Source organism: Pleurodeles waltl, chromosome 3_1 (assembly GCF_031143425.1).
Source record: "Pleurodeles waltl isolate 20211129_DDA chromosome 3_1, aPleWal1.hap1.20221129, whole genome shotgun sequence".
Lineage (NCBI taxonomy): Eukaryota > Metazoa > Chordata > Amphibia > Caudata > Salamandridae > Pleurodeles > Pleurodeles waltl.
The window spans coordinates 980,185,591-980,210,468 of NC_090440.1; the positions used below are offsets into that span (position 1 = coordinate 980,185,591).

The 24,878-nt window shown below is 47.2% G+C and overlaps 1 protein-coding gene across 1 annotated transcript in view; it reads left to right on the forward strand.

Moving 5' to 3' along the window:
* The window catches only part of SESN2 (sestrin 2), a 61,420-nt gene that overhangs the window by 33,309 nt on the left and 3,233 nt on the right, over positions 1 to 24,878 (forward strand). Inside the window, exons 6-9 of the mRNA XM_069224097.1 lie at positions 2,731 to 2,872; positions 3,451 to 3,566; positions 3,943 to 4,133; positions 4,254 to 4,398. Of these exons, the coding sequence (XP_069080198.1) occupies positions 2,731 to 2,872; positions 3,451 to 3,566; positions 3,943 to 4,133; positions 4,254 to 4,398 (594 nt within the window). The remainder of the gene's footprint in view (positions 1 to 2,730; positions 2,873 to 3,450; positions 3,567 to 3,942; positions 4,134 to 4,253; positions 4,399 to 24,878) is intronic.

Genomic DNA, 24,878 nt, shown 5'->3' on the forward strand with positions numbered 1-24,878 from the left:
GCAGCAAAGGCATTATTGTCACTAGTTTGAAGAGCAGGGTTTTCCTAATTACCTATACGTTGCTGATAAGTCTTTAATTGTTGAGGAAACCGCAGAAATGTAAGACCTGGTGCAGGAAATGTGCTTTAGTGAAAAAACAAGGGAGGGCACAACCTGCATATATTTGAGAGGAGTGGTGACAGTCCTGTAGTAATATGATTAAAGTGGCTGCTGGTATGAGCAAATGAGGACTATCAAGAACATCATGCAGATGGAAAACTCAACAAGACAATGGGGTTCGTGGAGGGCTCTATAGGGAGAGAAGTACATGAAGATGAGCAGAAAGTGTTCTGATGCACTTTTTTTTTTTTTTTTAAAAAGGGGAACCGCGCAGGTTGGTTGAAGTATGTGGGTGGTTGGGTTTGAAGTATGTGTACGCATTAGAAATAAGCATTTGCAACGTAGTCAGTCTTGCATTTGCAGGAGTTAAAGCTATTGGCATTGTAAATGACAGTCTTTTACCCATGTGTTTTGGCTTAGTGTGGAGTAGATGTATGTGGTTTGGAGTGGAATTATGTGGGCTGAGTTGGAATGGTTAGTTGTTCGATTGTGTGGGGTGGAACTGTGTATCTGTGTAGTGGAATTATGTTGCATTGTGAATAGATAGTGGTGAAAGATGCACACTATAGATAGAAAGGAAGATCGAGAGGGATAGGTCGTTTACACTTGAAGTGGTGAATGAACTCCAGACAGAGGAGCAGAAAGTGTGTGAGAAGGAGCAAGCAGGCTACAGACACCAGAGGGTGTTCTGTGTACGCAGAAGACACCCCAAGAGTGAGAGTAGAGTGTGGGTTTGAGGGACCGAAATCTTGAAAGGGCACAGGAAAGAAACTGATTGAAAACCTGAAGTGAACTAATATGGGAGGCGGGGAGGTTCCATGGGAGAGAGGGACTAGTGGGGGGGGCACCCAGGGGGGTGGGGAAGTCTCAGGTGAACCAGTTCACAGCACAAGGAGGTAGCATATGTGAGCAGGGAATGTAGAGAAGAAATAAGTAGTGGGAGGGATCAGGAGGGAGTGGGATTGCGAGATGAGGAAGGTAGTGGAAGTGCTTTTTTTTTTTTTTTTTTTTTTTTTTTTTTTTTAAATCTTTCAGGTGTGTTTTCAATGTTTTTATGAGCCCACAATACCATTTCTGCCAGATTGAAATACAATATGAAAATCCCCTGGAGTGGGAACGAGACTTTAATGAAAAGCAGTGCGTTCCTGTGTCCATATCTTTAAGACAGCAATGTCTGTAGGTTCTTGCAATGCATTCTCCATTTGTAATGTGATTCTATTCCTTTATCGGCTAACGAGAACATGCCATTCACAATGAAAGCTGCGGTTCCTCAGAAACCATTACACTGAAAGCCTAGTGTGCCCTGCATCATTTAGGCCTTGCAGGGGAGATCAAATCATTAACATTTATAAAGCGCGCTACTCACCCGTGCGGGTCACAAGGCGCTAGGGGGAAGGGGGGGGGGTTACTGCTGCTCGAAAAGCCAGGTCTTGAGGAGTCTCCGGAATGCGGAGTGGTCCTGAGGCTGGTGGGGAGGGTGTTCCAGGTCTTGGCTGCCAGGTAGGAGAAGGACCTCCCACCCGCCGTGGAGCGGCACATGCGAGGGACGGCAGCGAGCGCGAGGCCAGAGGAACGGAGGAGACTGGTGGGGGCGTAGAAGCTGAGGCGACGGTTGAGGTATTCAGGTCCCTTGTTGTGGAGGGCTTTGTGTGCATGGGTGAGAAGTCGGAAGGTGATCCTTTTGCTGACTGGGAGCCAATGCAGGTGTCTCAGGTGAGCGGAGATGTGGCTGTTGCGGGGTACGTCGAGGGTGAGGCGGGCCGAGGCGTTTTGAATATGTTGCAGGCGTTTTTGGAGTTTAGCGGTGGTCCCAGCATAGAGGGTGTTGCCGTAGTCCAGGCGGCTGATGGGATGGTGGACTGGGCCCCATAGCACTCTGTGAATGATCTGCCTTGCACCCGATGCAGCAAGGATAACGGATAAGAGTAGCAGTAGTGGGGTTGGTTATCTTTTGCTCTCCTTCCTTCCTCTTAATCACAGAGCTGTCTGCAGCAAGATGCTCTTATTCAAATGAAGCAGGCTGTAACAGGCACTGTAATCTCCTTCAGAAGCAATGCACCCAATCAACCTTTCAGGCTCCCCTTGTAATGCCTTGAGCGAGCAGTAAGACACAACAGGGTCACTTATGGGTGTAAATTGTTCTTGTCATATGCATTGAACTTAAAAGCCATATGTCTTAGGTTTGTGCTGCAGTCTTTTGTAGCAAGAGTGATGATTCCATTTTTTTAAACTATGTGTGCTCACTTGTGGGGAGTGCTCGTTGAAATAAAATAAAAAAATAATAATAAAATGGGACTAGTGGAAGAGTATAAGTCCTGGGGCTTTGCTCCATGGAAGTTAAAAGTTGACTAAAAGGTGAGCTAAAGAGACCAGATTAGCCACTTGGAAGGAATTTTTAAGGACGCTGACAAATGAAAAGAAGGGGATGGGCTGTAAGGTCAGGTCACAAAATAGAATACGTGTCTCGAAGAGACAGTGCAGGTGCTGTCTAGGCTCGACCTGAAAAAGCATGCGATGCAGGTTTTGATATAAAAGCATCGCCGTATTGTGTGCTCTGAAGGTTGAGTAAAGTGCTGGCAAACTGTTGAAAGCATAGGTCTGCCAACTGACTCTTTAAACCTCCTTTCTCAGGGCCGGGATGCAATGCAGGAGGTGGAGGCCTTGATGGAGCGGATGAAGCTGCTCCAGCTGGAGGAAGAGGTAGCCAGCCAGGAGGAGATGGAAACTCGCTTTGAGAAGGAAAAGGCCGAGAGTTCATTTGTGGCACCTGCAGGTAGGCAAAATGCCAAGAAAACACTTGGGACCTGGTGGGTTGAGAGATTCTGCATCCATCCAATTTTGGTCCTTTCACTGTTTGTCAAAGTTTCACATTTTTCATCCCTGACCTTCCTAGTTATTTCGTTCTCTGCTCCACCGGTAACAAACTAAATGAGTTCGCAGCCGAGCCTTCCGACGTTGTAAACCCTTTCTTGAGACCAGATTTGTGAAGGGTTGGGGTTGGGGGTGGAATGGTGTGGAGCAGAAGGAAATTATTTTGTTGTTGGAGCAGGTTATGCAGGTAAAGAGTGAAAGGGATGTACAGTTTATAGAACTATTGGATTTCTTCTTGCTACACAGATCTGCTGGCTGAACGTTTTAGGAGCAAAAGCTTACCAAGGGGTTAGAGAATTGAAAACTAGTCTTTCACCCTTTACGGAAGTAAGAGTGAAACAGTCCGATTCTCACTTTCTCCCGCAGCCCGGCTTACCTCTTCCAGGCTCCCTTCTTATGTATACCTGGTGTTTCTCTCGTGACCGTAGAATTGTCAGATTCCCTTGATCTTTAACCTCCGTGCCTGCCCTGTGTCTCTAGATTTAGCAGATCACGCTCTCACTCCCAGTATCCTGTGCTTTGTGGAGGATCCAGAGTTCGGTTACCAGGACTTCACCCGCCGAGGAGAGCAGACTCCACCCACATTTCGAGCACAGGTAGGCCTCTATCTCCTGAGATCTCTGCCTTTTGGACTTCATAAACTCCCGTTGCAGCACCTGCGCGGGACGACGGAAAGAGAATGCGCTTTTTGTAAAAATGCAGGAGTGCGAGCAGTTTTTTATATGAAAAGATAATAAAAAATTTTTTAAAAAACTATCGCAGTGGAGGCGTCATAAGACTAGTGTCAACTGTTTCTTTTGTTATACACCAAACGCTGGAGATGCTTTCAGACAGGTGTGGGAATGGGGCGCGCATTTAGTAATACTGCGAAGATGAGCAGTGTTTACATTGTGATGCTCATATATAAAAAAAAAAATGTAGGTTGTCTGAGATAGGTTTTATATATTCTTACTTCGTTTATTTTTAATATAGGATTACACCTGGGAGGACCATGGCTACTCCTTGATCAATCGCCTTCTGCCCGAAGTGGGCCAGCTCCTGGATGAGAAGTTCCAGGTTGTGTACAACCTCACCTACCATACCATGGCCATGCACAGCGGTGTGGACACCTCCATGCTGCGACGGGCTATCTGGAACTATATTCACTGCGTCTTTGGCATCCGGTGCGTTCTCTTCTCAGACTTTGCTCTTCTAAACCTTCGGAGTCTTGGATGTCCGCTCTGAGTGGCCCCTGGGAGCCTGGCATGAGTGAGGAGTAACTGTTTTTGTTACTTTATTTGCAGGTATGACGATTACGATTACGGGGAAGTGAATCAGCTGCTGGAGCGTAGCCTGAAAGTCTATATAAAAACAGTGGCCTGTTACCCAGAGAAGACCAACAAGCGAATGTACACCGGTTTCTGGAGACACTTCCGCCACTCTGAGAAGGTACAGACTCCCTAGCTGCCGTGCTCACGTGTTTGCAAACTCATGCAAGCACAAACACACTCTGCAACTCCCGCACCCAGTAAGACCGAGGCGATTCAACTGGTCCTGCTTGGCATTGGCCCAATACACAGGACCAGAAATGTCCTCCCAGTTTCAGCCAGTATAATCCTATTTACGAAAGGTGCGCAGTTTAGGACGTCACTAATTTCCCCTATCCCTTTTCGAGGTCCAATTTTGTGATGTGATAACTTTGAGTATAGGGTGTTAGGGTTTTTGGCTGCCTTGCAGTGGTCTAAGAATACTTGACTTTATAATGGCATGCAGCATGAACATGACTTCTCGTTTTGTTTTGCTTTCGGCCCCACGTAATTTTGCCGGATTCATGAAATCTCTACCTTTTTTGATTTATAAAGTGGTTTGTTAATTTGGATTCCCTTAATGCCGGGATTGTTTTAACATGTGTGGCAGAGTCTAAATGGTCGGTAATTTAATTGACCGCTGTTACTTTAGCACTCCTCAGGGTGTCAGCTTTTTACTTCTAGCTGGAAAGGTGTCTAAGTCCGATATCCATGACAGCAATTTTAAATACATTTTATTTTACCTCCGAGGTACTAGCCTTTACGAACTAATATTTTTGGTTCCTGCAGCGGCTTGCTTAGTAATGATGAATGGCCTCTGTACAAAGAATACAAAGTCTTTCTTTACATTGGAATTAAGCATGGCATGAGACCTATAGTCACAGTGCTTATTTTCTTCTAGTGTTAAGCATTGTACCATAGTGCATATTGATGTAAACAGGCACAGTGATCCTGCTTTGTGTAGCTCAATTTTGTGTTGTATATTAGAAAATACTGGAGTAATGTCCAGTTCTTTTAATGTCTCTGAAAGCTGATCCCAAAATGCAGAATACCAGTTCTAATTACTCGGACATCTTGGGTCCATTGTTTCACTTACTACCTCTAGGGGGCATAGTAGTTTCACATACTAACTGCCAAACTGGTGTTAAGCTCAGCTAAACCCTCCAGTTGTGTCCTGTTTCCACTCTGTCTCGGCGTAGACCTACCACATCTGTTACGGGCTGAGGAGCATTCTGCCAGTGCTCCACGGTTGCCTGTCATCCTCTTCATCACCTGTTATCAATCAAATTCGTTGTCATCCTGCACCAGGGGTTGGTATACTGAAAGGAAAATCCATCCAGCATGCCTATCGGGTGGGGTGAATTACAGGAGAAACGGGCATATGTATGTGGTACTCCCACCCCGTTCAGATAGGTCCCCATAAAATGTGAGTAAGATGAAATCAGTCAACTATTGTGGACGTTTTTGGCAAAACTGCGTCCGAGTGGAACGTCGCCTGGCGATCTGTAAATGGTCTTCACGGCAGGTTTCTACTTTGAACTATGTTAGTGCTACCAGAGCATCAAATATCTGAGCTAAGGATATTCTGTGGCCTTCACCAACCCTCGCACCTTAAGGATTCCTCCCACTCACTAAGCGGTGAGTTCCAGCTTTGCCACTTCAATGGTGAGGAGCTCGGGCCTATGTGAGAAGGTCAGTTGGCAGGCATACTCATCCAAGACTTCATTCTTTTACATGCTAAACAAAGCCATCTAACTAAGCACCAGATCTTGTGTTGAATATCAGTATCGATGTGTGATTTCTACTCGGTTAGTACTGGTTTTGACATCTAAGGGCCTGGTTTAGATATGGGAGGACAAATTAGTCTGTCACAATGGTGACGGATATCCCGCCAACTGAAATCTAAATCCCATACGTTCTAATGGGATTTAGATTTCGGCAGACAGGATATGAGTCACCGTTGTGACTGAGTAACTCTTCTGCCAATATCTAAATGAGGCCCTACGTATTTTGGGGCCTGCTTTTTATACTGATCTGAGATCAAGATACACCTGGCGTTTTTCTCTTTAACGCAAGTCCTCTTGTGTGCACTTTTTTTATTTTTTATTATTCCCTTTTATGGTTCTCATACTTTTTTTTTTTTTTTTGTATTTTTATTTTTATTCAGGCTACCTTTGATGAAAGTTAGACTTTAAATTAGAATGTGGTGCTGAAGTAATCGTTGAACTGGAAAAATAGATAAATCTGTTGGAATAAGTTTGTTGTTTTTCCGCCCAAATGTCGGAAACAAAGCTGTCATCCTCACTACTGTTACCCATAACTGATAAAATGGCCATCATTCTAGTTTAGAGACGAGATAAATTTGAATAATATAACCGGACATGCTTAATTTCCTTAATTTTGTCCGTTGTTCCTGGTCATTAAAAGATGAATGTTGTATTCAGCCTAGAGGAACATGGGGCGATTTTGCATAAAATAGTTCTTCCCATGGATATGGAAACCTATGTTCGATGGCATGTGTAGCTGCTGGTGTTGGGTCGGAGTGTTACAAGTTGTTTTTCTTCGAAGAAGTCTTTCGAGTCACGAGACCGAGGGACTCCTCCTCTTTGCTTCCATTGCGCATGGGCGTCGACTCCATCTTCGATTGTTTTCTTTCCGCCATCGGGTTCGGACGTGTTCCTTTTCGCTCCGGGTTTCGGAACGGAAAGATAGTTAAAAATTCGGAAAATTACGTCGGTATTGTTGCGTTCGGGATCGGGTTAGATAGAATCGACATCGAATCGTGAAGAGCTCCGGTAGCCCTTCGGGGTAATTTCGATCCCCCGTTGGGGCCTGGTCGGCCTGACCGCGTGTAACATAGAGGCTGATGGCACGGACCCCGTTCCGATTCTGTCCTAAATGCCACAACAAATACCCATATACAGACCATCATTTGGTCTGTAACCTGTGCCTGTCGCCCGAGCACAAGGAAGAAACTTGTGAGGCCTGTCGTGCGTTTCGATCCTGAAAAACGCTCCGTGACCGGCGAGCCAGAATATTACAGATGGCGTCCACGCCGACAGGACACCGAGAGTTCGAGGAACAAGGAGAAGAAGAGGAAGCCTTCTCTATCCATGAATCGGACTCGGAGGAATTCGACGTCCACGAAACAGTGAGTAAGACGTCGAAGCCAGCACACAAAACAGACAAGGCCCAGGGGATGCCACTGCTATCAGGCCATGGCTCAACCCATAAAGTCGGTGACCGCCCATCGGCACCGAAAAAGGCCGAACTAGTGCCGAGATCATCCGACTCTGGTCGAGACACAGGCACGCAGCAATCTCGGGACCGAGAAAGTGCTGCCGACAAAGATCGACGCCGAGACAGCGGAGCCGAAGCTGCTCGACGCAGAGACAGCGGCACCGAGGAGGATCGACACCGAGAAGTTTCGACTCTGAAGTTTCGACTCCAAAAAAGAGAAAAGTCGCCTCTGAGCCGAAAACGAGTAAGGACATAGTTTTGGTGCCGAAACGACCGGCAACCGAGCCAACTACCAGCTCCTATTCAGAGGAGCAATCACTGTCCTCTCAATTGCGCAGACATAGATTCGAGGAGGAGTTACAATCCACTGAAGTGGACCACACTCGAAAGCGGATCTTCATACAGAGTGGAACAGGGAGGATCAGCACCCTTCCCCCTATTAGGAGAAAAAGGAGACTTGAGTTCCAAACACAGGAACAAGCACCACAAACAAAAGTGGTGAAAAAGGTAACTCCGCCACCCTCGCCTCCACCTGTACCTCACATATCACCGGCACAGACTCAGTCACACTCACCGGCTCACACCACCATGAGCCAAGATGACCAGGACGCTTGGGACCTATACGACGCCCCAGTGTCAGACAACAGTCCGGAGGCGTAACCTACCAAGCCCTCACCACCAGAGGACAACACAGCGTATTCACAGGTGGTAGCTAGGGCAGCAGAGTTCCATAACGTGTCGCTACACTCGGAACCTGTCGAGGATGACTTCCTTTTCAACACCCTCTCCTCCACCCATAGCAGCTACCAGAGCCTGCCTATGCTCCCAGGAATGCTAAGGCACGCAAAGCAAATCTTCAAAGAGCCTGTCGAGTAGAGCAATAACACCAAGGGTGGAAAAGAAATATAAAGCACCGCCCACAGACCCTGCTTTCATCACCTCACAACTGCCACCAGATTCAGTTGTAGTAGGGGCAGCTCGCAAGAGAGCCAACTCTCACATCAGGCGATGCACCACCCCCGGATAAAGAAAGCCGCAAGTTCGACGCAGCCGGAAAAAGGGTTGCAGTACAAGCTGCAAACCAGTGGCGCATCGCTAACTCTCAAGCGCTCCTAGCACGATATGACAGAGCCCATTGGGACGAGATGCAGCACCTCATCGAGCATCTACCCAAAGATTTACAAAAAAGGGCAAAACAGGTGGTTGAGGAGGGACAAAACATCTCCAATAACCAAATACGCTCCTCTATGGATGCAGCAGACACAGCTGCAAGGACAATTAACACAGCAGTAACCATAAGAAGGCACGCGTGGCTACGAACATCTGGCTTTAAACCGGAGATACAGCAAGCGGTGCTCAATATGCCATTCAATGAGCAACAATTGTTCGGACCTGAAGTGGACACGGCAATTGAGAAGCTAAAAAAGGACACTGACCCTGCCAAGGCCATGGGCGCACTCTATTCCCCGCAGGGCAGAGGCACTTTCGGCACCTTCCGCAAAGCAACCTTCAGAGGGGGGGTTTCGGGGTCAGGCTACACAAGCCAGTACCTCACATTCAACACCGTCTACCTACCAGGGACAGTACCAAAGGGGAGGTTTTCGGGGACAGTACAGAGGAGGACAATTCCCTAGAAACAGGGGAAAATTTCAAAGCCCAAAAACACCTTCAACCAAACAGTGACTCACCGGTCACTCATCCCCTCCACACAACACCAGTGGGGGGAAGAATAAGTCAGTATTACCAAGCTTGGGAGGAAATAACAGACACTTGGGTCTTAGCAATTATCCAACATGGTTATTGCATAGAATTTCTCAAAATCCCTCCAAACATACCACCAAAAACACAGAATATATCAAAACAGCATTCAGACCTTCTGGAAATAGAAGTTCAAGCATTATTGCAAAAGAACGCAATAGAACTGGTACCAGGTACACAAATAAACACAGGAGTTTACTCACTGTACTTTCTAATACCAAAAAAGGACAAAACACTGAGACCAATCCTAGATCTCAGAACACTAAACACCTACATCAAATCAGAACACTTTCACATGGTCACGCTACAAGAAGTGTTACTGTTGCTAAAGCAAAAAGACTACATGACAACCTTAGATCTCAAAGACGCGTATTTCCACATACCGGTACATCCCTCGCACAGGAAATACCTAAGGTTCGTATTCAAAGGAATACATTACCAATTCAAAGTATTGCCGTTCGGTATAACAACCGCACCAAGAGTCTTTACAAAATGCCTAGCAGTAGTAGCTGCACACATCAGAAGGCAGCAAATACACGTATTCCCGTATCTAGACGATTGGCTAATCAAGACCAACTCACTGACAAAGTGTTCACACCACACAGATCAGGTCATACAAACCCTCTCCAAACTCGGTTTCTCCGTCAACTATTCAAAATCACACATTCTGCCGTGCAAAGTACAGCAATACCTAGGAGCAACAATAGACACAACAAGGGGAATAGCCACTCCAAGTCCACAAAGGGTTCAAAATTTCCTAAAAGTTATACAAACCATGTATCCAACACAAAAAATACAGGCAAAGATGGTATTACAACTCCTAGGCATGATGTCCTCCTGCATAGCCATTGTCCCGAACGCAAGACTGCACATGAGGCCCTTACAACAGTGCCTAGCATCACAATGGTCACAAGCACAGGGTCACCTTCTAGATCTGGTGTTGATAGACCGCCAAACATACATCTCGCTTCTATGGTGGAACAGTATAAATTTAAACAAAGGGCGGCCTTTCCAAGACCCAGTGCCACAATACGTGATAACAACAGATTCTTCCATGACAGGGTGGGGAGCACACCTCAATCAACACAGCATCCAAGGACAATGGGAAGTACATCAAACAAAGCTGCATATAAATCACCTCGAACTGCTAGCAGTTTTCCTAGCGTTAAAAGCATTCCAACCCATCATAACCCACAAGTACATTCTTGTCCAAACAGACAACATGACAACCATGTATTATCTAAACAAACAGGGGGACACACACTCGACACAGCTGTGCCTTCTGGCAAAAAAAATATGGCAATGGGCAATTCACAACCACATTCGCCTAATAGCACAGTTTATTCCAGGGATCCAGAATCAACTTGCAGACAATCTCTCTTGATCACCAACAGGTCCACGAATGGGAAATTCACCCCCAAATTCTTAACACTTACTTCAAACTTTGGGGAACACCTCAAATAGACTTATTTGCAACAAAGGAGAACGCAAAATGCCAAAACTTCGCATCCAGATACCCACACAGGCAGTCTCAAGGCAATGCCCTATGGATGAACTGGTCAGGGATATTTGCGTACGCTTTTCCCCCCTCTCCCTCTCCTTCCATATCTAGTAAACAAATTGAGTCAAAACAGACTCAAACTCATACTGATAGCACCAACATGGGCAAGGCAACCTTGGTACACAACACTGCTAGACCTATCAGTAGTACCCCACGTCAAGTTGCCCAAAAGGCCAGATCTGTTAACACAACACAAACAACAGATCAGGCATCCAAACCCAGCATAGCTGAATCTAGCAATCTGGCTCCTGAAATCCTAGAATTCGGACACTTAAGCCTCACACAAGAATGTATGGAAGTCATAAAGCCAGCTAGAAGACCATCCACTAGACACTGCTATGCAAGCAAATGGAAAAGGTTTGTTTGCTGCCATCATAATCCAATTCAACCATTACACGCATCTCCAAAGGATGTAGTGGGTTACTTACTACACTTACAAAAATCGAACCTGGCCTTCTCTTCCATTAAGATACACCTTGCAGCAATATCTGCATACCTGCAGATTACCCATTCAACTTCACTATTTAGGATACCTGTCATTAAAGCGTTTATGGAAGGCCTCAAAAGAATTATACCACCAAGGACACCACCCGTTCCTTCATGGAACCTCAACATCGTCTTAACAAGACTCATGGGTCCACCTTTTGAACCCATGCATTCTTGCGAAATACAATTCCTAACCTGGAAAGTTGCATTTCTCATCGCCATCACATCTCTAAGAAGAGTAAGTGAAATTCAGGCGTTTACAATACAAGAACCTTTTATCCAAATACACAAAAATAAGGTAGTCCTAAGAACCAATCCTAAATTTCTACCAAAGGTTATTTCACCGTTCCACTTAAATCAAACTGTAGAACTACCAGTGTTCTTCCCACAGCCAGACTCGGTAGCTGAAAGGGCACTACATACATTAGACATCAAAAGAGCACTAATGTACTACATTGATAGAACAAAAGACATCAGAAAAACGAAACAACTGTTTATTGCATTCCAAAAACCTCATACAGGAAACCCAATATCAAAACAGGGTATAGCCAGATGGATAGTTAAGTGCATCCAAATCTGCTACCTTAAAGCAAAAAGGGATCTGGCCATTACACCAAGGGCACACTCAACCCGAAAGAAAGGCGCTAGCATGGCCTTCCTAGGGAATATTCCAATGCACGAGATATGTAAGGCAGCCACATGGTCTACGCCTCACACATTTACTAAGCACTACTGTGTAGACGTGCTGTCCGCACAACAAGCCACAGTAGGTCAAGCCGTACTAAGAACTTTATTTCAGACTACTTCCACTCCTACAGGCTGAGCCACCGCTTTTGGGGAGATAACTGCTTACTAGTCTATGCACAACATGTGTATCTGCAGCTACACATGCCATCGAACTGAAAATGTCACTTACCCAGTGTACATCTGTTTGTGGCATTAGTCGCTGCAGATTCACATGTGCCCACCCGCCTCCCCGGGAGCCTGTAGCCGTTTGGAAGTTATCTTCAACTTTGTACATTTGTAAATATATTATATTATTTAAACCTTAATTGGTACATACTTATTCACTCCATTGCATGGGCAATATTACTAACACACACAACTCCTACCTCACCCTCTGCGGGGAAAACAATCGAAGATGGAGTCGACGCCCATGTGCAATGGAAGCAAAGAGGAGGAGTCCCTCGGTCTCGTGACTCGAAAGACTTCTTCGAAGAAAAACAACTTGTAACACTCCGACCCAACACCAGTTGGCGGGCTATGCGCACAACATGTGAATCTGCAGCGACTAATGCCACGAACAGATGTACACTGGGTAAGTGACATTTTCATTATCGCCCCAACTTAATTTTAACATCATAAAGGTTATTTTTAAGTATATTTTCTGACTTGGTTGTCAGGTCTCCTTACACGTGCAGAAGCCGTCTTGATAGATCAGTATTTGTGTTTTCGTCCTCGTGCATGCATTACAAACACAGGCTTTTCAGTCCAAGTGCCCAAGTGATGTTTGTAGGGTTTCAGATAAAGTTTTATTATAAAACATGACCGCACAGATAACCTTCTATATAGCAGTATTGGCCATTTCTGCCAGCAAAAAGTGTGTAGTAATTGTATCGCTCTTCCATTCTGGTCGCGCAGCTCTCAGGATAATGTACTGCATTTATACGGCCCAGAAGGCGAGGCCTATGGGCTATGCCAATGCTTGTTTTAACTGAACTTATTGTTTTAAAACATTTTCGTTGGCACAGTGGTACTCTCCACAGTATGGATGCTCAATTTTAAACCCTCAGGCTACTGTGGGTGTGAAACTTGAATACCAGCTTCTGATGGATACAATAGCTACCTGTGGATTCCTCACCTCATGAATACTCCCATGGCGCCAGCATTCGACGGAAATCTTCTTACTAGTCTCTGCACGTCGACGAGGACGTCACTGTCTCGCACGCGACGCCGTCTGACGTCATACAAGCAATAAGAGGTCCTCGACGACGTGCAGACGTCAGTTCCCTTTTTTCCGTGCATTCGAAACGGTTATCTTCGAGGGAGCAACTGTTACTCTTGCGGTTACAGTGTATATCTTGCTGCGTACTCTTTCTCTGTGGAAATAATGTCGCAGAGAAAGTCTGGATTTAAGCCTTGTCGTGAGTGTGGAGGCAAGATGTCGGTGACGGATCCTCATTCCGATTGCCTTTGGTGTTTGAGCTCCGACCACGACGTCTCGACTTGTGATTCATGTCAGCACATGAATCCGAAGGCCCTTAAAGAACGCGAGGCGAAGCTGTTTATGGCCAAGTCAAAGGAGAAGCATCACAAGAAAAAGTCTTCTCCAAGACATCAGCGTCATCGAGACTCCCGGCGCCGTAGAGAATCTCGGCGTCATTCAAGGGAGGCTCGTTCCAGGTCTCCGGATCGGCGCCGAAGAACATGGGAGGTCAGCCCCACGGTGACGCCGCATCCTTCGACGCCGTTGCCCTCTCCGGCGTCTCCAACTTCGCCTGGACAGGCGTCGGTGATTGAGGTATTGGAGCCTCAAGTGTTTTCTCCGGCGCAGACGTCGGGGTCGCCTCCGAGTCAGGCACCCCAGTATCCGGCTTTTCCCACCCCTGGAGCCGATAGTTCCGCATTCTTGAATGCGATGTATGCCATCTTCCAACAGATGGCTCCAGGGGGTGCTCCGGCTGGGCCTTTGGCCTTTTCTTTGGGTGATCCTGCGCCTCTTCGGCCGGCACCCTTTATGCCCTTTCTCCCGTTTGGGAACGTGGGCTCGGCGCCAGTGTCGGCGCCGGTGGCCGCTCCGGTGGCTTCGGAGGGATTGGCCCCAGGGATTTCCATCCCGTCGACGTCGAGATTTCGGCCTGTGACTCCGGTGGGTCCATCCGTTTCAACTGCTCTTCAGTCGGCGCCGAAGTTACCTGTGGCGCCGGATGCGGCGTCGGTGGCTTCGGAAGATCGGCGCCGATCTCCGACTTCGGCGGAGGTATTGTCGACTCTGCGGATTGAGCAACGACTGCATTCAAGGAGGCGTGCTCTCCGGGTACTAGAAGAGCAGGAGTACCAACGAGCCCTAGAGGAAGGAGAGCTAGAGGACTCTGGTGATGGGCTGCGTGGACTGGAGTCGGCCAGTGGGCTGGACACTTCCCCTGAGTGGGACCTTTCGTCCCCGGGGAATATACCGAGGAAGCTGCTTCCTTTCATACAGTGGTACGGAAGGCAGCTAGTTTTTTGGACCTGCCTTTGCCGGTGGTGGAGGCGAAACAAAACCTTTTGACAGAGGTGTTGCATCCGGCCTCAGCCGCGGCGGAGCCTCTATTACCTTTTAATGACGCTCTGCTGGATCCGGTTTTAGAGGTGTGGAAGAAGCCGGCATCTTCCCCAGCAGTTCACAGAGCCGTGGCCAGGAGGTATCGGATGGCTCCAACTGATCCTGGTTTCCTATCTAGGCACCCTACGCCGGAGAGCTTGGTTGTGCAGGCCTCCTGTTCGTCCAAGTCAGCGCCTGGTTCTTTTCCGACGGTGCCTGGGGACAGAGATTCAAAAAAGCTGGAGGCGCAGTCGAAGAAGATTTTTTCGTCCTGCAGTCTGGCATTAAAAGCCACCAATGCAACCTGTATCCTGGGGAGGTATATTCATGCTCTGATGGATGACATCTCCTTCGTTTACAGAGCTTCCCCAGGGTCTTTTGGATCTTGTCTCTGATGCCCAGGCTGCTGCGACCCAAATTATCCAGACGGGACTGGATACCACCGACTCGGTAGCCAGAGCAATGGGCACAACTGTGGTGGAAAGGAGACAGGCCTGGCTCCGTAACTCTGGCTTTTCGGCAGATGTATAGTCCACATTGTTGGATCTCCCGTTTGATGGGGACAAACTGTTTGGGGCTAAGGCTGATTCGGCCTTGGAACGGTTTTAGGAGAGCAGGGCCACGGCTAAGTCGTTGGGACTCCAAGCTCCTTCTTCCACGGCCTCTTCCAGATTCTTCAGGAGGTTTCGTGGATTTGGGCGTGGCTCTTCCTCCTCTTCCTTTCGGGGAAGATATCAGCAACCTGCCTCTTCCCATCCCTATAGATCTTTTAGGGGGAGGGGTAGGGTCCGCACCAGGGGAGCTTCTCAGCAGCACTCTGCCTCTTCCTCATCCTCATCCTCTGGCGGGGTGCAGCAGGGGAAGCAGCCTTAGGCTTCCACCATTTCCCACTCACTCCTCTCCTGTAGGGGGAAGATTACAGCATTTTCTCACCAAATGGGAGACTGTTACGTCGGACACTTGGGTTCTCAGTGTTGTGGGAAAAGGCTACACCCTTCCCTTTCGGGAGTTTCCGCCCCTCATCCCGCCCCGCCCTTCGTATTGTTCACAAGAACACCTCCTGTTGCTAGAACAGGAGGTAGAAGTCCTCCTTTTAAAGGGCGCGGTGGAGTTGGTCCCGGAGCAGGAAAGGGGTCAAGGAGTTTACTCAAGGTATTTCCTGATTCCCAAGAAGGATGGTCGTTTGAGACCAATTCTGGACCTGAGGATCTTGAATTGGTTCCTCAAGCAGGAAAAGTTCAAGATGCTGACCCTAGCACAGGTGCTTTTGGCGTTGAACATGGAAGACTGGATGGTGTCTGTCGACTTGCAGGATGCTTACTTTCATATCCCGATACTCAAGTCACACAGGAAGTATCTCCGGTTTGTGGTGGGATCGCAACACTACCAGTTTGCGGTCCTTCCGTTTGGTCTTACTTCAGCACCTCGAGTCTTCACGAAGGTGATGTCGGTGGTTGCGGCAGAGCTCAGAAGGAAGGGGATAGCAGTATTCCCTTACTTGGACGATTGGTTGATCAAAGCCAAGTCCCCGGAGCTTGTGTTGCGTCATCTGCAGTCAACAACCCAGTTGTTGTTCGACCTGGGCTTTTCGGTGAACGAGCCCAAATCTCACCTAGAGCCCTCTCAGCGCCTCCTGTTCATAGGGGCAGTACTGGATACAACATTGGGTCGGGCCTTTCCTCCGCCTCAGCGGATTCAAGATATTCAGGATTTGGTTCCAATGTTTCGAAATGGAGCGGTAGTTCCAGTCCTCAAGGTCCTTCGTCTGCTCGGTCTTTTTGCCTCCTGCATTCTGTTGGTCACGCATGCTCGCTGGCACATGAGGGCTCTTCAGTGGTGCCTCCGAAGGCAGTGGTCTCAACACGGAGGGGATCTCGAGGGTACTGTCAAGATCTCCAGAGATGCTGCTGTGGATTTGAAGTGGTGGATTGCAAGCAACAATCTTTCACAAGGAAAGCAGTTCCAGCAGTCGCCACCAGTGGCCACAGTCATAACGGATGCTTCCACTCTAGGGTGGGGAGCTCATCTGGGGGATCTGGAGATCAAAGGTCTTTGGTCTCCAGAGGAACAGATGGTTCGATGGCATCTGTCGCTGTAGATACACATGGTATGCATGAGCTCGCCATCTGGTGTTGGGTCGGAGTGTTACAAGTTGTTTTTCTTCGAAGAAGTGTTTTCGAGTCACGGGACCGAGTGACTCCACCTTCTGTGCTCATTGCGCATGGGCGTCGACTCCATCTTCGATTGTTTTCTTTCCGCCATCGGGTTCGGACGTGTTCCTGTCGCTCCGAGTTTCGGAACGGAAAGATAGCTGAAGACGGAAGATTTTCGGCGGTATCGTTGCGATCCGGTTAGAGATAGACACATACAACGACGCGTTGAACATCGAAGCGCTTCGGTGCCCTTCGGGGTAGATTTCGGCACCCCGTCGGGGCCTAGTCGGCCCGACCGCGTGGAGGACAACGCCGATGGAACGGACCCCGTTTCGATTCTGCCCCGAATGCCACAACAAATATCCTTATACGGACCTACACTCGGTCTGTAATCTGTGCCTGTCACCCGAGCACAGCGAAGAATCCTGTGAGGCCTGTCGGGCGTTCCGGTCCCGAAAAACTCTGCGCGACCGTCGAGCGAGAAGACTCCAGATGGCGTCCACGCCAAAAGAGCGTCGACAGTTCGAGACAGAAGAGGAACAGGAGGAATCCTTTTCCATCCAGGATTCAGACTCTGACGAGCTACACTCTACAAGAACTGTGAGTAAGACGTCGAGATCAAACCTTAAAAAAGGAAAGAAGGCCCAGGGGACGCCACTGCCAACCGGCCATGGCTCCACCCAAATTCTCGGTGACCAACAATCGGCACCGAAAAAGGCCCATTTAGTGTCGAGATCGTCCGACTCCGGTCGAGACACCGGCACGCAGCCTCCTCGAGACCGAGAGAGTGCTAAACAGAAGCATCGACACCGAGAGTTCGGTGTCGACACGGATCGACGCCGAGACAGTGGCGCCGAAGACCATAGAGGCCAAGAATTTTCGGCACAGAAAAAAAGGAAGGTTACCTCGGAGCCGAAAAAACAATCGACAGGGGTTTCGGAGCCGAAAAAAGCGACATCAGACCCTGTTTCTGGCTCCTACACTGAAGAGCATTCTATGTCTTCTCAAATGAAGAAACATAGATTTGAACAAGAACTGCAATCCACTGACGTGGATCACACGCAAAAGCGTATCTTTATTCAGCAGGGGACTGGGAAGATCAGTACCCTTCCACCTGTCAAACGAAAGAGAACGCTTCAGTTTACTCCTCAGCAACAAACAGCACAAAAGGTAACACCTCCTCCCTCGCCTCCACCTGTAACTCCGGCTTCGCCAACTTACACCCCGTCACATTCGCCAGCTCACACCGCCATGAGCCACGATGACCAAGATCAGGATGCGTGGGACTTGTACGACGCACCAGTGTCTGATAACAGCCCAGACACATACCCAACTAGGCCATCACCACCGGAAGACAGCACAGCCTACTCACAAGTGGTGGCTAGAGCAGCACTATTCCATAATGTGGAACTACACTCGGAACAAGTAGAGGATGATTTTTTATTTAACACCCTCTCTTCAACCCACAGCTCCTACCAAAGCCTGCCGATGCTCCCAGGCATGCTACGCCATGCAAAGGACATTTTCAAGGAGCCAGTAAAAAGTAGGGCAGTGACGCCTAGGGTGGACAAGAAGTATAAGGCGCCTCCTACGGACCCTGTATTAATCACCTCTCAGCTGCCACCAGACTCTGTGGTGGTAGGGGCTGCCAGAAAAAGGGCAAACTCACACACTTCTGGGGATGCACCTCCCCCAGATAAAGAAAGTAGGAAGTTCGATGCAGCCGGGAAGAGGGTTGCTGTCCAAGCAGCAAACCAGTGGCGCATCGCAAATTCACAAGCGCTGTTAGCGCGATACGACAGAGCCCACTGGGATGAGATGCAGCATCTCATTGAACATCTCCCAAAAGATCTGCAAAAGAGAGCAAAACAGGTTGTTGAGGAGGGTCAAAACATTTCCAACAATCAAATACGCTCCTCCATGGATGCAGCAGACACGGCCGCAAGAACCATTAATACGTCGGTTACCATCCGTAGGCACGCATGGCTCAGAACGTCTGGATTCAAGCCAGAAATTCAGCAGGCAGTGCTTAACATGCCAGTAAACGAAAAACTTCTGTTCGGTCCGGAGGTCGACACAGCCATAGAAAAGCTCAAGAAGGACACTGACACTGCCAAGGCCATGGGCGCACTCTATTCCCCGCAGGGCAGAGGATCTTATAACACCTTCCGCAAAACACCTTTTAGAGGAGGGTTTCGGGGTCAGGCCACACAAGCTAGCACCTCACAGTCCGCACCGCCCACCTACCAGGGACAGTACAGGGGAGGTTTTCGGGGCCAGTATAGAGGGGGGCAATTCCCTAGGAATAGGGGAAGATTTCAAAGCCCCAAAACCACTACCAACAAGCAGTGACTCACATGTCACACACCCCTCCCACACAACACCAGTGGGCGGGAGGATACGTCAATATTACGAAGCATGGGACAAAATAACTACAGACACATGGGTCTTAGCAATTATCCAGCATGGTTATTGCATAGAATTCCTGCAATTCCCTCCAGACATACCACCAAAATCACAAAATTTAACAAAATACCATTCACAGCTTCTAGAGATAGAAGTTCAAGCACTACTGCAAAAAAAATGCAATAGAATTAGTACCAAGCACACAAATAAACACAGGAGTTTATTCACTGTACTTCTTGATACCAAAAAAGGACGAAACACTGAGACCAATTCTAGACCTCAGAGTAGTAAACACATTCATCAAATCAGACCACTTTCACATGGTCACACTACAAGAAGTGTTACCATTGCTCAAAAAACACAACTACATGACAACCCTAGACCTCAAGGACGCATATTTCCATATACCAATACATCAATCACACAGGAAATATCTAAGGTTTGTATTCAAAGGAATACATTACCAATTCAAAGTATTGCCTTTTGGTTTAACAACCGCTCCAAGAGTATTCACAAAATGCCTAGCAGTAGTCGCTGCACACATCAGAAGGCAGCAAATACATGTGTTCCCGTATCTAGACGACTGGCTAATCAAAACCAGTTCGCTCACACAATGCTCAAACCACACAAATCAAGTCATACAAACCCTCTACAAACTAGGGTTCACCGTCAACTTTGCAAAATCAAACATTCTGCCAAGCAAAGTACAGCAATATCTAGGAGCCATAATAGACACGACAAAAGGAGTAGCAACGCCAACTCCACAAAGGATCCACAATTTCAACAGGGTCATTCAACACATGTCTCCAAACCAAACAATACAAGCAAAAACTATACTACAGCTCCTAGGCATGATGTCCTCATGCATAGCCATTGTCCCAAACGCAAGACTGCACATGAGGCCCTTACAACAGTGCCTAGCCTCACAGTGGTCTCAAGCACAGGGTCACCTTCTAGATCTGGTGTTGCTAGACCGCCAAACTTACCTCTCGCTTCTATGGTGGAACAGTCTAAATTTAAACATAGGGCGGCCTTTCCAAGACCCAGTGCCAGAGTACGTAATAACAACAGATGCTTCCATGACAGGGTGGGGAGCACATCTCAATCAACACAACATAAGAGGACAATGGAACATACATCAAACAAAACTGCATATAAATCATCTAGAATTATTAGCAGTTTTTCAAGCACTAAAAGCTTTCCAACCAATCATAACCCACAAATACATCCTTGTCAAAACAGACAACATGACAACGATGTATTATCTAAACAAACAAGGAGGAACACATTCAACGCAGTTAAGCTTGTTAGCTCAAAAAATATGGAAGTGGGCAATCCACCATCAGATTGGTCTAATAGCACAGTTTATTCCGGGGATCCAGAATCAGCTGGCAGACAATCTCTCTCGAGATCACCAGCAAGTCCACGAATGGGAAATCCACCCACAGATTCTGTACACCTACTTCACACTCTGGGGAACACCACAAATAGACTTATTTGCAACAAAAGAGAACGCAAAATGCCAAAACTTCGCGTCCAGATACCCACACAAGCAATCCCAAGGCAATGCCCTATGGATGAACTGGTCAGGAATATTTGCTTACGCTTTTCCTCCTCTCCCTCTCCTTCCTTACCTAGTAAACAAATTGAGTCAAAACAAACTCAAACTCATTTTAATAGCACCAACTTGGGCAAGACAACCCTGGTACACAACACTGCTAGATCTGTCTGTAGTACCACACATCAAACTGCCCAACAAACCAGATCTGTTAACGCAACACAACCAACAGATCAGACACCCGGACCCAGCATCGCTGAATCTAGCAATCTGGCTCCTGAAATCCTAGAATTCGGACACTTGCAACTTAGCCAAGAGTGTATGGAAGTCATAAAGCAGGCCAGAAGGCCATCCACTAGACACTGCTACGCAAGTAAGTGGAAAAGATTTGTTTGGTACTGCCATCATAATCAGATACAACCGCTAGATGCAACTCCAAAACATATAGTAAATTACTTGCTCCATTTACAAAAAGCAAAGCTAGCCTTCTCTTCTATTAAAATACACCTTGCAGCAATATCTGCATACCTGCAAACTACCTATTCAACTTCCTTGTATAGGATACCAGTTATCAAAGCATTTATAGAAGGGCTTAAAAGAATTATACCACCAAGAACACCACCTGTTCCTTCATGGAACCTAAACGTGGTTCTAACAAGACTCATGGGCCCACCTTTCGAACCCATGCACTCTTGCGGAATACAATTCCTAACCTGGAAAGTTGCCTTTCTCATCGCCATTACATCTCTAAGAAGAGTAAGTGAAATTCAAGCGTTCACAACACAAGAGCCTTTTATACAAATACATAAAAATAAGGTCGTCCTACGACCTAATCCAAAATTTTTACCAAAAGTTATTTCACCATTCCATCTAAATCAAACGGTAGAACTACCAGTATTTTTCCCACAGCCAGATTCTGTGGCTGAAAGAGCACTACATACATTAGATGTCAAAAGAGCATTAATGTACTACATTGACAGAACAAAGAACATCAGAAAAACTAAACAGCTATTTATTGCATTCCAAAAACCTCATGCAGGTAACCCAATATCAAAACAAGGTATAGCCAGATGGATAGTTAAATGCATCCAAATCTGCTACCTTAAAGCAAAAAGACAACTGCCCATTACTCCCAGGGCACATTCAACAAGGAAAAAAGGTGCTTCAATGGCCTTTTTAGGAAACATCCCAATGCAGGAAATATGTAAGGCAGCCACTTGGTCTACGCCTCACACATTCACCAAACACTACTGTATAGATGTGCAATCCGCACAACAAGCTACAGTAGGTCAAGCTGTATTAAGAACTCTATTTCAGACAACTTCTACTCCTACAGGCTAAACCACCGCTTATGGGGAACTAACTGCTTACTAGTCTATGCATACCATGTGTATCTACAGCGACAGATGCCATCGAACTGAAAATGTCACTTACCCAGTGTACATCTGTTCGTGGCATCAGTCGCTAAGATTCACATGGACCCACCCACCTCCCCGGAAGCCTGTAGCAGTTCAGAAGTTACCTTCAATTTTGTACATTTGTATATATTACTTAATCCTTTAATAGGTACATACTTACATTTTTCATTGCGCGGGCACTATTACTATAGTACAACTCCTACCTCACCCTCTGCGGGGAAAACAATCGAAGATGGAGTCGACGCCCATGCGCAATGAGCACAGAAGGTGGAGTCACTCGGTCCCGTGACTCGAAAACACTTCTTCGAAGAAAAACAACTTGTAACACTCCGACCCAACACCAGATGGCGAGCTCATGCATACCATGTGAATCTTAGCGACTGATGCCACGAACAGATGTACACTGGGTAAGTGACATTTTCATTTCACATCAATCTGTTAGAGTTACGGGCTGTACGTCTGGCTCTCAAGGCCTTCCTCCCTTCCCTTCGTGGTCAGTCGGTACAGGTCCTAACGGACAATACTACCACGATGTGGTACATAAACAAGCAGGGAGGAGTGGGGTCGTACCTTCTCTGCAGAGAAGCTCTTCGACTATGGTCCTGGGCAAAGGACCATCGGATTTGCTTGATAGCAAACCATCTGGCCGGAGTTTTGAACGTGCGTGCGGACAGTCTCAGTCGCCACTTCTCGACAGACCACGAGTGGCGTCTCCATCCAGATCAAGTCCGTTTAATCTTCCAGAAGTGGGGGTTTCCTCGGGTAGATCTGTTCGCCACTCGAGAGAACGCGCATTGTCCGTTGTTCTGCAGCCTTCAGTATCCGATGCAGGAAGCGTTGGGGGACGCGTTTCAAATGACCTGGTGCGGCCAGTTGCTTTACGCGTTTCCTCCCATACCCTTGATTCCTCGAGTATTGAGGAAGATTCGCCTAGACCGGGCTCTAGTAATCTTAATAGCTCCGGATTGGCCAAGGAGGGTGTGGTACTCCGACCTTCTCCAACTCTCAACGTGCCCGCCGCTCCATCTCCCTTTCAGGGCAGACCTCCTCTCACAGTCGCAGGGGCAGGTTCTACACCCCAACCTCCAGAGTCTGCACCTACATGCCTGGAGATTGAACGGGGCAACCTGAGTTCCTTCTCTCTCCCGCCTGAGGTAGTGGATGTTATATTAGCGGCCAGGCGACACTCCACTAAATCTATCTACGCTAATAGGTGGTCTAAATTTGTTGCGTGGTGTGGAGAGAGGCAGATTGATCCTTTACATGCTCATCTATCGGACGTTTTGTCTTTTGCTCTATCTCTGGCGCAGAAAGGTTGTGCAGTGGCTACCATTAAAGGTTATTTATCGGCCTTGTCAGCCTTCATATGTCTTCCAGACCAACCATCTTTATTTAAATCCCCTATTGTTATCAGATTCTTGAAAGGTCTTCTAAATCAATATCCTCCAAAGCCATTCGTTATGCCGCAATGGGATTTGTCCTTAGTCCTGACTTTCCTTATGGGGTCCCCTTTTGAACCTATGCATTCTTGCCTCTTGAGGTATTTGGTTTTAAAAACAGTCTTCCTGGTAGCTATAACATCAGCAAGGAGAGTGAGTGAGTTGCAGGCCTTATCAGTAAAACCCCCTTATACAACTTTTTATGGGGATAAGGTGGTGTTGAGGACCAAGGCTGCTTTCCTCCCGAAGGTTGTTTCACCCTTCCATTTGGCTCAGGCAATTACTTTGTCCACGTTCTATCCTCCGCCTCATCCTTCCAAAGAGGAAGAAAGACTGCACCGTCGGGACCCAAAGAGAGCGTTGAGCTTCTTTATCGATAGAACAAGGGATTTCAGGCTGGAGGATCAGCTGTTTATTGGATACGTGGGCAAGAGGAGAGGAAAGGCAGTCCACAAGAGAACACTATCCAGGTGGGTTGTTCTTTGCATTAAAATGTTACTCTTTGGCAAAGAAGGATCCTCCTGAGGGCATTAGAGCTCATTCCACCAGAGCTAAGTCGGCCACTTCGGCCTTAGCCAGAGGTGTTCCTGTGGTCGACATCTGCAAGGCCGCAACTTGGTCGTCCCTTCACACTTTTGCAAAACATTACTGTTTAGATTCTGAGGTTAGAAGGGACGGCCATTTTGCACGGTCAGTGCTGCAGGATTTCTTGGTTTGACCATTTAGGCACCCACCGCCGGGCGTGGTACTGCTTTGGGACTCTATTCATGAGGTGAGGAATCCACAGGTAGTTGTATCCATCAGAAGAACGAGTTACTTACCTTCGGTAACGACTTTTCTGGTGGATACATTAGCTACCTGTGGATTCCTCACGGTCCCACCCGCCTCCCCGTTGCCTTTATGGTCTTGCCAAGTAATCCTTGAGTGTGCTCCTCTTGGTCTTTGAGGGTGCAATAGATGTATATATAATATATTTATATATATATGTATATGTGTATATATCTTTATGTATATACTTGGTGTGTGTATATATTTTAAAAGAGAGAGTTTTATATATATATATATATATATGTACATAAAAAGATTTACAGTTATTCATACAATGTGGTGTATTTTTACAATATAATGGATGTTGCCTTGCTCTTTCATTGCATTGCCTGGTTGTTCTCATGCACGTAAAAAATGATTGGTACTGACGTCTGCACGTCGTCGAGGACCTCTTATTGCCTGTATGACGTCAGACGGCGTCGCGTGCGAGACAGTGACGTCGACGTGCAGAGACTAGTAAGAAGATTTCCG